At 34.1% G+C, this 14,667-nt stretch overlaps 1 protein-coding gene across 1 annotated transcript in view; it reads right to left on the reverse strand.

Annotated features, from left to right (window-relative positions):
• The window catches only part of necab1 (N-terminal EF-hand calcium binding protein 1), a 32,801-nt gene extending 19,259 nt beyond the window's left edge, over positions 1-13,542 (reverse strand). Inside the window, exons 1-5 of the mRNA XM_052584928.1 lie at positions 11,915-13,542; positions 10,709-10,733; positions 8,998-9,106; positions 6,006-6,031; positions 4,522-4,619 (exon numbers count right to left, since the gene is read on the reverse strand). Of these exons, the coding sequence (XP_052440888.1) occupies positions 4,522-4,619; positions 6,006-6,031; positions 8,998-9,106; positions 10,709-10,733; positions 11,915-12,001 (345 nt within the window). The 5' untranslated portion in view covers positions 12,002-13,542. The remainder of the gene's footprint in view (positions 1-4,521; positions 4,620-6,005; positions 6,032-8,997; positions 9,107-10,708; positions 10,734-11,914) is intronic.
• Between the last annotated feature and the right edge of the window lie 1,125 nt (positions 13,543-14,667).

Consider the following 14,667-nt stretch of genomic DNA (forward strand, 5'->3'; position numbering starts at 1 on the left):
ATGATCTTTTGTGATTGAGTGATTTTTTCAACTAACTTTCTATTTATACCAAACATGCCATAATCACATCTGGACTATTAGGGGGACTATTGTTTTGAGGAAAATATTAAGACCAGACCACTATGGTAATGGTAAAGGAACTAAATAAATAAATACAAAACAAAATAAAATAAAATATTTTTTGGTAAAGTGATCAGTCTGAACTGCAAATAATATTTTTATTTTAAGATATGCATGCACCCATTCAATTTTATTTGTATTCCTAATTATGTTGAAAACGCAAGACAGAGAAATGCTATTGTCATCACAATAATTATAAATGACAGCTCGACTTTCAATTAAAAAATTGACAAAAAAAAAGTTTAATAATTTGCATCACTGGATAATAGAGTCGAGTTGACTGTTGCTATTGTAACTAATTCATACGTTCAACATTAACAGCAAGTCAAAAGGGGTAATCTTTCAACTGTATAGCCTACATACATTTTAGATGATTTTATGCTCGTGCCCCATGCAATGTTTGTTTTTTCTTCTTCTTCTTTTAGAACATTAAAACTGCTGAGGTAATTTCATTGGTATGGTATAATACATATTCGTGCATTAAACTCCTCATAACTCCCAAACTCCCCATGATAGCGTGCAAATATTTCTGTCCATTTTTGCACGTTGACAGCCTCTGCTTTTCTGCAACAGACTGAAACTCTGTGAATTCAGTGCGACTTGCATTCAGCTACTAAAAGAAAAGGGCTGCAATTTTCTGTTGTTGTTTTATGATTGTTTGGGCAGTCTCAATCTATAGCTTAAACTTTAACAGTCCACTTCAGATTAGTTTTCTGCCAAAAAAAAAAAAAAAGCCAGTCGTTTGGGTAAGCTCAGCCCACCCCTGCCCATGCCTGGAGCCGGCCCTGGTGTGATTAGCATGTTTTGGCCACTTATTACTTTATTTATGTTTTCTTTGCACACAAAAAATATTCTAGGAGCTACATAAACATAAGGTTGAACCACTGATGTCACATGGACTATTTTAATTATGTCCTTACTACCTTTCTGTGCCTTGGACGTGATAGTTGTGTTGCTGTTTATAGAGGGTGAGAAAGCTCTTGGATTTCATTAAAAATATATTAATTTGTGTTCTGAACATGAATGAAGGTATTATGGGTTTGGAACGACATGAGCGTGAGTGATTAATCACATAATTTTCATTTTCAGGTGAACTGTCCATTTAAATATGGAGATGCATGGTTTTCTTTCCATTGTGAAAACATTTCCTATTAAAACAAGAAATTGGTTCAGGTACGAAAGACCTTACCCTTTTATTTCAATGAATAAATAAGCAAATACATTATAAATATTCACTGTGAGAGTGGTCCAGTTGGTCCAAAATTGTGGTCCATTTTCTCAAAAGAGAGAACTGTACATGTTAAATGTGGTCAAACAACAATTTTATTCACTTTTACATTAGCTCGTGTCAGTATTATTTATATTTAATGTGTGTTATAGCAAAAGTTTGTACAAAACTCTACATTTTAAATTTCATTGCAAATTCATCATTGCTACAAATTATATGATTTGGATTTCAAATAAATGCTGTTCTTTTGAACTTTCGTTATATAAACAAACAAAACAAAAAATACTGAAATACATATATATATATATATATATATATATATATATATATATATATATATATATATATTTCACAGTGTCCACAAAAGAAGCAGTAAAATTTTTTTAAACAATAAATGTTTCTTGAGTGGCAAGGATCAAATAACCTTCAAGACTGGCGTAATGATGCTGAAAATCCACCTTTGCAATACAGGAATGCAATAATTATAATATTAAATATAATACAATTAAATATTACTTTAATGCCTAGAAATGTGTTTTGCCTTACATATTTTATGATTAGTGGATAATTTTAACACTGGAGGTTAAAAAAAATGACACCACTGTGTAAATATTTTAAGCACAGGCTTTCAAATGATGTTCTTTTCCGTCTTGCTCTGTTCCTCTCTTTGAGGTTTAATACTGTGAACTGTGCTCTTGCCTCTAAATGAGTAGTGTGTTATTCCTCGTGCTCTTTGAACATTGCACAACAGTATCAAATCAAAAAGAACTCTGTCTGGACAAAAACAGCACCTGTCAACATACATAAACCTTTAAACCATGCAGTGATAAAATAATCAATCACAATTTGCACATCAGACGGCCGCATTTGTTTTTACTGCTCTCTTGCTCACAGTAATGCTGAAGCTTTAAGCATATACATTATAACACAGAAGCAAATGTCAGAAGTCTTTTACAAAAAAAAAAAAAGTCCCATTGAACTCATTAATTGTGTTTCACGTCCTCTGTCTGCCTCACTAATCAAGCGGCATAATGAAATGACACAGCACTGCCCTTCATTCCGATGACTTCATTTCTGAGAGGCTCACATGCATTAAGTGGCATGTCTGCTGGGCCTGGAGTCAGCGCTTGGCTAATTCATTATCTGTGCGAGGCAGCAGACAGTCTGGGTTAAATGGCTCGGTGGGGACTCGTACCTGCGCGCTCCTCTGATGGTCAGTGTGGACTGTGCCCATTACTGACATCAGACACTCAGCATGATAAACGCCACTGTTCAGACCAGAATGTCAGTGCTGATAACCACCGACAACACTGCACATCTATACGAGCAAGACTGCGGCCAATAACTCAATCAATACATCTGTCGAAAACACAAACTGTTTGAAAGATAATAATTATTGTGGTGCAATAACCAAGCACGTTAAAGTTATTTACTGGAGTTAATTACTGTGACAATCACGTATTAACAAATATTCATTATTGTCCATAAATCACAGTTTAAACATATAAGACCTCTGTTAAATGTTTGTACATGAACATTTGTTGGAAATTGAGGCCAGTGTTGGGGAGTAACAACCCTAAAGTATTGAGATTTTTATATACATTTTTCAAATATGTGACAGTAGTTAGTAGTTTTTAGAAAATACCACTTTAATGTGATAAATATCTTTTTATCATAGTTTATCACCATCCACCCTATTTTTATATGCGGAAAAAGCTATTTTCTGTCAATGTGCGAGATTTATTTCATTAGCTGTTATAGGAAAATAACTAGTAGAATAAAAAGATAATAAATAAATGAAAATCAACTTTCTTGCATGGTTGGTAGCACATAGGGATAGTTGGATAGTAATATTAAAACAGATATAGTAATATTAAACCTTTGTGCTACAAACCATACAAGAGTGTTGACTCTCAAATTATTTTTTTATTTAGTTATTTATTATAGTGAAATACATATATACTACATATTTACTTAATATTTATGTTTGTTTTTGAATATAAACTATGAATGAAAATATTTATTAGCTGTATTTTAAATATAAAATTACCTGTTTAATGCATTTGATGCATTTTATTCCAAGGTTTTTATTTTTATTTTTTATATATGTTAGTTAGGTGTTGTATATGTATGTATGTATTAATTTCAATTTAGGGTTTTATATATACATTTATTTCAGTTAATTTGTATTTTTTTTCAAGTAATATTTCACATTTTAGTTTATGATAATAACTCCATGGTTTACTCTAATTAAAACATTTGTTTTTATTATTTTTTCTAAACAATTTTTAAGTATTAAATCATCTAATATTAAGCTACTTTTATTAGAAGACTGTGGTGTAGCAGTCTTTAATAAAATGATAGCTTGAGCATAGTTTATAGAGTCATACAAGTGAAAAGATTCGTAGGTAACTCAAAATTGAGTGGGTGACGTCCAAATGTTGTCAGACATCAGTCCTCCGCTAATTCAAACTCGGGTGTACCCCTGAGTGAAGAACCATGGGTACACTGCAGTGATTACAATTTACAATTAGTCAATTTTGTATGTGTGAGAAACACAAATTCTTTAAGGGCTGTGATTTGTAGCCACATAATAGTTTGATTTTGATTCTTGACAGATAACATCCATTTATCTAAAAACCGACATTAATAATTAAAAATGATTAAAGCACTTTATCATATTTAAATCTCTCCAGCAGCATGTTGAGGACAGACTGTGTGTGTGTGTCTGTGTGTGTGCGTGTGTGTCAGACAGATGTGTGTCTGAACTAGATCAGATCTACCTTCATCCACTCTCAGAGCTCCCAGAGTGCACAGCTTCAACAGCTTTATTGCGACTCTGAGAAAATTACACACCTACGGCCGCATTAGGGGCCAGAGAACATGCTGCGTGTGATTAAGATAAGACACTGAAAGCCTCCAGGAATGCATGCAGAATACTAATTTTAGTGCTTACAGGTATCACATCTATCTGCCCCCCACCCACAAACACTGAGAGTGGAAACAAATGACTGCAGCCACATAAATACACAAAGGTTACGTAAGTATGCAGCTAACATCGCTTCCAGTTGGAGGATGGCCAGACATACTCTTTTCTCATAGACGTGGTTTCAGTCAAGTATGTGACTGATATCAAGTCCATCTGGTGAACAAAGGCAATGAAGGCAACTCACCTTCTTGGTTTTGTCCATGGCTTTCAGTATGGATACGTTCAGGTCTTCCAAGGCTGCGAGGACATTTTCATATTCTCCAAGATGCTGAGAGAAGTATTCTAACAGAAAGAGAGACTATACTATTTAAAATATTAAGATACATGCAACAATGTTTTTCATAAAAACACATTTCAAACGTCATTTGATATAATGGAAATAATTATATGCATTAACATAGAATAAGAATGTATGGATAATTTCAAAGTTGAATACAATAATTTAAGACCTACCGTAAAATATGTTTCATTGTAAAGTTTTACTGCTTTATTTTTCGTAAGTTACTTTCTAACCTTTATTTATCGGGACTGGTAGGCTTCTTTTCTTTTAGTTTTTTAAACACATTTTTAAATAAGTATCTTATGCTCATCAAGGCTGCGCAAAAAAAACAAAAAACAAAAAAAAAACAGTAAAAATAGTAATATTGTGAAATATTATTTCAATATAAAATAACTGTTTTTTTTATAAATATATATATATATATTTCTGTGGAGCAAAGCTGAATTGTCAGCATCATTACTCCAGTCTTGTCACATGATCCTTCAGAAATCATTCTAATATGCTTATTTGCTGCGCAATCATTTTTTTTTTATTATTATAAGTATGTTGAAAGCATGCTGCTTAACATTTTTTATGGAAACTGTGATTCACTTCCATTCATAGGTTTGGAGTAAGAAAGATAAAAATACAAAAAAAGTATAAAATGAATAATTAACTTATCTCAGATAAATGCTGTTCTTCTGAATTTATCAAATAATCTTGAAAAAAGTATAATGATTTCCACAAAAATATTAGGTAGCACAACTGTTACTTATAATGACATTTATAATAATGAGAACCAGTATTAAATTGAGTTCTCAAAATGATTTCTGAAGGATCATGTGACATTATATATATATATTATTTTTTCAGTATTCTCTAATGAATAGTTCAAAAGTACAGTGTTTTTAAATTGTACTAAACCAAACCTTATATATATATATATATATATATATATATATATATATATATATATATATATATATATATATATATATATATATATATATAATTTATTTTTTATAAATAAATATAAATATAACCCATATTTACTGTATATAAAACAGTGTAATACATTTCAAGTCGAATATAATTTGAACAGAAACATAAATAAATAAAATCAAAAGATACCTGAGGCAGAACCCTGGAGAACCTCTAGGCAGTCTGTAAAGATGCCTTAAATATGCTATTGTTTATTCAAGAAACTTTTGTGAGTGCTTCACTTTTACTGGTGAAACCACTGTCAGTCTTTAGATTTCTTGAAGGATCTCATGGCTTCCTCCTTGGTTTACTGTCATTTCTGAAGTGCGTCTCCAGAGGGTTCAGAAGAACCCCAAATTCAGCCTCAAGCATCTTGTCATCATCACAGTGAACCAGTATTAGTGACAATAACAAGTGTGAACTCTTACCACACAGCTCATCCGTGTCCACGTTGCTGTAAACAGACCATAAGCAGACATGTTCATTTATTTCCACAACATGTTAAAAGAGACATGTGAGCTGCATCTAAACGTGATCTCATGTTCTGTGCTGATTTCAAGCTAAGCAGACAGCATCCCGCTCAAAGGCAGGTCCTTTGGGACTGTGATGTTTGTCTAATGAGAGAGGGTCATATTTAATCTCTAACCCTGAATAACACCCAGCAGGCAAACACTGAGTCCACTGACAAGTCCATGTCTCAGCCCTGCTCTGATGAGAGGCTCAACGCCGTGAGGTAAAGTCATCATCTTACCGGATGACAATATAAGAGTCAGAATACACAATATGTAATGTTATGTTTTCTGTTTGTTAAAAACTAAAATGTAGTGGTGAGTTGTGAGTTTGTAACATTTTGATATAAAGTGTTTATTAGTGTTTATAATCTTCTTTCGCACTGAACATCAAACAGTTTTTATTGAGAGAAATTTGCCCAAATTTAACAGCAATTTCCATTTGCCTCACAGAGTGACAGTGATTAACCGTTTAATCCTTTTCGCAGCACAGTGGGCGGAAGATTTGCAGCATTTGGCAGTTGTCTGGAAGGCAATGCATTCATTGGTTGTCTAGACTTTAAAGGATGGATGCACACCAAAAAATAAGTATTGTTAGACCTGCTGGATAAAACATAGTCACAGGGGGCTTTGCGTTTTGGCTGAACTGTTAACTGACTGAGCTAGACCTCGTAGCGGAAGGTAAAACCTTCAATAAACAGACAAAAACAACACATCAATTGGCCTCAAGAAGCACCTAGTAATCTTCATATCTCATGTCATATCTACCTGCACCTCCAGACATTACACCAGAGAAAGACAGACCTCAGTGTAATGGACACTAAATAATCTATAACTGTTTGCTCTCAGATCATAGAGTGGTTCAAAATTCAACCGGTTAAAGCATTATTGGCTACAGGGATTGAAACTGTTATTAAAATGGGATGAAATCACTATCATTAAGTTTATGCCTTTTCAGTTTTAGTGGGTTGAATTTTTTCAGTGTAGACATAGAAAAGCCTGAGCTTTTCACGCCCATAGATTAGATTTTAATGGTTAGGTCACTTTCAAGGAAAGATTGATGAATTCCTCGTTTCAGGAATCTCTGTCTGTGACTAGTGAATTGGGATAATCCATATACTGACAATTTGATCTGTGATGGTGGAACGGATATGTGTACATAAAATCATTCGTCAGTACACTTGAAGTCATGCTTTAAATTGCATTCTCAGATATGTCAAACCCATATATTATAGATATTTACACAAATAGAGTACAAAATAAGACAGAAAACCCTTAAGGTCTAAAATACAGTTTTAAAAAACTGATAAAAACAAACAAAAATCAAATCAAATAAAATTTTAATAATAATTTTTTTTGTTTATCGTTGACATCATGCAGTAAAAAGTTTGCACAAAATAGTTTAATAACTAAAATAGTTATTGCAATCAATTGATTGCCAGCTCTACAAACTATGCCGAATTATGACTTATGTACGGATGTGTTTATATACCTGGTTAATTTTAGATAATGCTTAATTTTACATAACTAATACATAGCTTTTACATAGCTTTCATTGTCATGTTTTACTGCTTTATTTTTCGTAAGTTACTTTCTTCCCTTTATTTATTGGGATTGGTAGGTTTCTTTTTGGTGTTTTTAAAATGTGATTTGGGGATCATACTTCAGGTGAAATGTATTGTACTGTATAACAAGTGGAGTTACTTTGTAGACATTTTCCTGAGAAACCATCAGGTTCTCACTTTAATCGTTACTACGTATCTATCATAATGAATAATTGATGCTTGACCCAAAACAATATCATGCTCATGCTAAGGGGAAGAGGCGATCATTATGTTGGCAAACGAAAGCAATTTTTTCTTTGAAATACTACATCAAACCATATCGGCCAGCCACATCAAACACTTACTACAAAGAGAGCATGCACCAGCCAGGAGAGCTGCTGCTATGGAAACCAAGGTGACTTAAGTGACATGGAATCATTCTGCGAGGAGGTGCGATGTCGTTCCTCTAGCTTGTCATGCTTTATTTCTGCACAATTTTGAAGCCTTTCATTTCCATTCAAGAAAATCTCAGAAGAAAGCTAACTTCTTTATCTCTCTCGCACAATCACACACATCAGCACGGACCACTGACATGGCTTCGTCTAACGAGCCAGAAGCACGATAAGCATCAGTGTGACAGGAGTGTGTCGTGTTTGAGAGACAGCACACCCTCGTTCTCACCGCCGCTGTGATGACATCATCAGGACAGAGAGGCTGCTGGGTGCAAGTCGGTGCTTCCAGCTCTGCGTTAAAACGAACCTCTTGCATGCTTGCTACAAAGTCATGCCTTTTTTGTGACAGAATCATACAGGAAGTATGTTGCAAAATACAAAAATGTTGTAAAAATTATGAAAAAGATACTTGAGGCATCATTTAGGGTTTTAATCTCCTTAGTGTTTATTCATATGTAGGACGGGAGTCGATTCCGAAAAGAATCGATTCTTTGATTCAGAAGCATTAGGTGAACTCAGCTAAATCTCTGGTAAATTGACTGTGTCCGTTACTCTGATCAATGTTTCTACACATTAATGTTTAGTTAAGTTCAATGGTGCAAAGCTAACATGTTAATGCGTAAGCTGTAACTTGTTGTAACTTTCACACAGCTGGTGCAACCAGCTCCAGATCTTCGCCTAGACTTCAACACTGTTTCTAGCACACATATATTCCTGAGTCAATACACTGAGATTCCAGATATGTGATTGTATCTGATCACTGAATTTGGGCACTTCAATGTTCAGAAAACCACCATTTTTGAAAGGTTGCCTATAAGACGTCCAAAGGGTTCAATCAGTGTGTGGGAATCATCTGAGGAACGTAAAATGGTGCCTTCATTAGTATGTATGTGAATGAAGAGCAGCGATACTTACTTGGTGTTATGAGTGTCAATTGCATGGAAGAGCTCCTTTAATTCATCTCCTGACAGAACACCATCTGAGAAATAAGCCTTGAACTCATCAAAGGACAGCTTCCCATCATCTTTTGAGAGGAAAATGTGGTTAAAAAGTTGCCTTCAAAGAAATCAAAAATAAATAAATAAATCTAACTCATAAACGTTTTTCAGATTTTAAAAAGACTTAAAGTGTTCAATCTATATATATATATAAAAAAAGCAAGCAAAGTTCATCATCCTTCACGCGATTTAGCTCATGCACGTCAGATCTCAGGTGTTTGGGAAAACATGAACACGCTGTGAGACGATGTTTGCGACAGGGCTGAGGGCTTGTGTTAGCTGGAGCAGACGCCCAGAGGTTTTCAAACAAACAGTGACAGGTGAGTCATGCCAGCCTATACTCAAAATAGAAGAAATGTACTGCTGCACATGCTGCGTGCTACACTCCTACTAATATACAATATTAAATCAAATGCAGTGAAAGAGCCTCAGAAAGAACACAAAATGAGGACGAGAGAAAGAGGTATGCAGAAACCCTTGTGCCTGACATTATACACTGAAAAACCTGCAACTATTACCATAAAGAGACATTTCATAATTTAACCAATAAAAAAATGTGTTTCGTTTATATAAATTTATGTATCAAGGTTGATTCAGTGATGTTAAATAATATTTTAATAATATCTGGATTAAAAAGACACAATATTTAGCAGCATAATCAATTTGACTTCGCTGATATCAAATAAACGGAGCTCGATGATGACATTATTAGCTGCTTTATAGTCAAATCAGATTTTGATTTTGCAATATCAAAACTGTATTTTAACCAAACTGAAACAACACTGAACTGGATTTGAGCTGAATGACGGCCTAACCTTCTGTAGAACTGACCTTTGACAAAACTGAATTAATGCTGAACTGACTGAAGCTGAATAATGACACTATTGTCCTTTTTTAGAGCTACTTTACGGCTTAAACTGAAAATTTGCAGAAAAAGAAATTGCATCCTTAATTATATTTTTACATGTTTATTACTGTGAAGCTGCTTAGAAAAAAATCTCTAACATAAAGTTTAGTTAATATGATTAACAGAAAGATACGATTCAAATTAAACTGATTAAAGTATCATAAAATGTATTCAATTATCCTATCATTTCTAATAATAGTAATATTAATACAAAAACTGTTTTTATTTGAATTTTGTTTCAATATGCACAATTAGACATAACATTCTTAACACATAAACTTGCAATGAACATCATTTTAATCTTACCTAGTTATTGTGTGTATATTTCCATATATTTCCAGTTACTTTAAGTTAAATCTTCAAATTATTATATGCACTGTTTGCATTCTAAAGCAAAAAATAAAATAAAAAACTGAGTTTGATTTCACAATTACTGAACTTCACATATGAAATCCAATCAATGCTATTTTTAAAATCCCATGGCTGCCAAAACTGAACTATAAGTGGAGATGTTAAGAAGGATCGCAGTGACATTTGTTTGCATCGCTCTACTAAAATATTGACTAACATTAGGAAACGTATGGACATAGTGTTTCCATGACAACAGGGAATGGACAACCATTCATTCATATTGATGCACAGTTAGAGTAATGTGTACGAGACTAAAACAAACACTTTATAATGCGGGTAACAACAAGTGCACAGAAAGGCAATGTCTTACCATTTTTATCAGCTCTTCTCAATATCTGAAAGCAAACAGGACAATATCAGTTGCTAACTAGGGGCCATGGAAAAATCATGCTGCGTTGATCATGTAAAGGGACTTTAGCACTGTAAATTATTTAGGTCGAGGCCTAAAAAGAGCAGAGATGAAAGAAAAAGTGATGATGGCTGTGTTGACTTTGAGCACCCAGCCGCGCTGTAGTGGTCTGTTAAATAAAGTCCCAATTCACAGCGAGAATATTCACACTCTAAATATGGTCCTCTGCTAGGCATGCCAAGACTATGCTGAATATAGCTTCCTCCTCAGAGGAGTGAAAAACTATGCCACCAATCTGTCAGGGACCGCTGCTTCCTTATTCCTGTATGATAATTAACAATACACACCTCATGTCTCAGGGGAAGCTCTTTAGACAGCACACTACAATTAAATTAGTAGCTAAAACAGCACTTACAATTGCTCTTAAGAGCGTGTCTTTATTACAGAGCAGAAAAGAGATTTAATGACTGAATGTGCATAAACTATGCATAATGACTAATTAATAATATGCTAATTAACATCATGCATGATGACTACAAACAGAGTAAATGATGATAGCATAACATTAATATCTATGAAGGATGTCATTCTCACATCACCAAACCACTTCAACATTTAGACCTGAAATCAGTGAAGTTGAGATCAAATTTAGTGTGTGTGTGTGTGTGTGTGTGTGTGTAACCCTGGTCCACAAAAAACAGTCATAAGTAGGGTATATTTGTAACAACTGCCAAAAATACATTGTATGGGTCAAAATTCTATATTTTTTCTTTTAATGGGAAAAATCATTAGTATATCAAGGAAAGATCATGTTTCGTGAAGATATTTTGAAATGTGCTACTCATAAATATATCAAAACTTAATTTTTGATTAATAAGAATTTAATTTGCACAGCTTTATTTGCGATTTTCACAAAAAAAAAAATTGACACACTCCGATTCCAGATTTTCAAATAGTTGTATAACTGACAAATATTGTCCTATCCTAACAAACCATACATCAATGGATAGAATATTTATTCAGCATTTCAATTTCAATTTATCCTTATGACTGTTTTTTTTTTTTTTTTTGGTCCAGAGATCTATCTCTCTCTCTCTCTCTCTCTCACACACACACACACACAAACATATCAGAAAATGTTTTTTAAAAATGTTTTAAAATACTCACATCCAAAAATATTGACATTCCTTTCTTTAACTCGATGGGAGTGCTGGCTTCATCTGAGAGTGACTGTACCTCTTCAGAGCAATCCATAGTGATTCCTTCTCTAACTGAAACTCTTAGCTTCAGGTATAGTAATAAGGCTTAATGTGTCGACACAAGTGCGCGTGCAGGCGGAGGAGCGTGCGTTCTGCTCTGTGTCTGTGAGGAATCTCCCGCTGTTCTCGGTCCAGTGATGAGCCACAGGTCTCCTGATGCTGCGCGGAGAACCAATCACACTCGCTCTGAGCTGGGCAGCACGCTACTCATTATTCTCAGCTGTCTCAGCGGGGAGAAACCATTCTGATGTTTTATGATGTGTTTCCTCATGTTTGTTAGGATGCAAATGACAGAATAATGGAAAACTTGCACACACACACACAAAAAGTATCTCAATTGGTTGTGTGCCTGCCATTAAGTTCATTCGTGCAAACAGGAGAGTACAATAAGGCAACTATGTTGTCATCATGTCCCTATGTATCACTCTCTCATCATGTCTTTCTAAATATGACTTGCTTTATTTCACTTGCAAAAAGAGAATGAATGAAAACAGTGTAGAAATGTCAGCATAAAATTGTTTAGTAATAACGGTATCATAAACGTTAATGCACACTGATATTTTCCCAACAACGATAGGATAAGTAAATAATGACATGATTTTACATTCTTAAAGATTCTTTTTAGTGATCATAGCACAGTTCTAAATACACTCGCGCGCGTTAAGCAGGATTATGTTCACACACAGTAGCCTACCAATTTTATTACAGAAAAAAGTAATACGCCAATTAAGCATTTGTAAAGTCATTTCTACCTCCCTTGAAATGAAGCACAGAGCGCTTTCCGTGAATTAAAGGTGAAACAGCAGCGACATCTTGTGGTAAAACATGCCAAGAACAGAAGCACCATGTTAAAGAGAAAACATGTCCCAAACTTTTACCCGGCACCATTTCAATTTCTAGATGAATCAGTGTAATCACTGATTACTTAATAAGTACAGTAGAATTGAAATATTAGGTTACATTAGTTTGGTAGCAATTACTAGTCTCGAGATAAAGCTCATTAGGGCCGCTGCTAAATCACACAAATACACACCCACAAAAACTAACACAGAATTAAATAAGCAACTCACTGACCCAGCCACATTAAAAGACTGTGTGCAATGCACAAAGACTCAAAATCTGTTGTAAAAAGAACAAAACCATTACCCTTGAGCAGAGTGCTTATAGATGCACTGTGGCCAGATGAGTCAGGTCTCTACATTCATGAACAAGCCAACTGTTGCCTTCAACCCTCACTGTCTGAAATCACAGATGATCTGTAATGACATGGCAGACAGGTCTGATGATTGCTCAGTGTGGTAAAACCTAAATGAATGGCTATGATGCAAACCCTGTGCCCTCAAGTCAGTCCCATATTCCAGTCTGATCATGTTCCCACAAATGCTGATTAAATAATTCAAAAGTGGTTTCGTAAAAAAACCAGGGTAAAGTCCAATGTCCATAACCTTCTATCCATTCTTGATCATCTTTTATGGTTCATGCTAGTGTGAAGTGTGTAAAAAAGGACACCAGCTCCATCGGGGAGAGAACCAGCGCTTATCTTCTCATGATTAGATGTTATTCGTGTGTAACTACACAGTTAAGAGCTTGTGTGGCAGGATTCCAGGAGTGACAGAATCTGTTATAAAGGTAAAGGGTGTCAAATATCAAAATTATGAACACTGATTACACTGGAGATCTATGGCTGGCTATTATTATATATTCTCTATTTTAAATACAATCCCAGTGTTTGCTGAAGCCATTTCTTGTTTACTCTAGCTATTGAACCTAGCTATTGAACTAAGTATATTGTAGAGGCTACATGCCTCTTTGAAAAATGTCAAAAGAACTTTAAAAACAGAAAATGGGAAGGGGAGAATTTAGATTTGTCAAACCGTCAAAGTGCTTCAGTGGATTTACAAAACAAACTAGATTTGTATTTCCTAAATGAAAAGCAGTGATTTGCAGCATTAAAAAGATTGTCTTTAATGCTTTACAAATGTAAAGCGCCTGTACATCAGAGCAGCTTTGTGTTTTCATTTCACAATGCTCAGTTTGGGCCTTTTCATTGGCTGAGCATGAGAATCAACATGCGTCTTTTTGTTTTCATGTGGCTTTTAAAGGCTGAATATTCTATCAGTGTAACTTGTATTCTTGACATTTAATCTTAACATTTATAGATATTTATAGAATTTAAAGTTTATATGTCTAAGATTTAATGTTAAATGTATCTGTAAAAGGAAGTATTAGAAAGTATAAAAAATAATTAACAAGAAAACAATAAAGGTATAATACTTTGTTCAAAGAGTTTCTAATACTATCCAATCTTTGTTGTCACTCAGTATTCCCCAAAATATAGTTTTTACTAAATCTTAATAACATTTGAAAAGAGACACAATGTATACCAAAGCATGCATGTATTTATGTATGTATTTCTATTTATTTATTTTGTTTATTTACTTTTGTTTTATGAGACAGGAATGGGCTTCCATACAGGCTGGAGCCCACCAATTATTTAATAAAAATGAAAAAAATATTATTATTATTATTATTCATATAAATAATTATGTGTGTGTGTGTATATACTACTTTGAACAGCACATATAACTTTTTATCCAAAGAGTCTACACAAATAGCCTAGTGTCCAATATGTGTGTTTTATTCAGTAACACCAAAAAAGCT

The sequence above is a fragment of the Carassius gibelio genome, chromosome B19 (genome assembly GCF_023724105.1).
Source record: "Carassius gibelio isolate Cgi1373 ecotype wild population from Czech Republic chromosome B19, carGib1.2-hapl.c, whole genome shotgun sequence".
NCBI lineage: Eukaryota > Metazoa > Chordata > Actinopteri > Cypriniformes > Cyprinidae > Carassius > Carassius gibelio.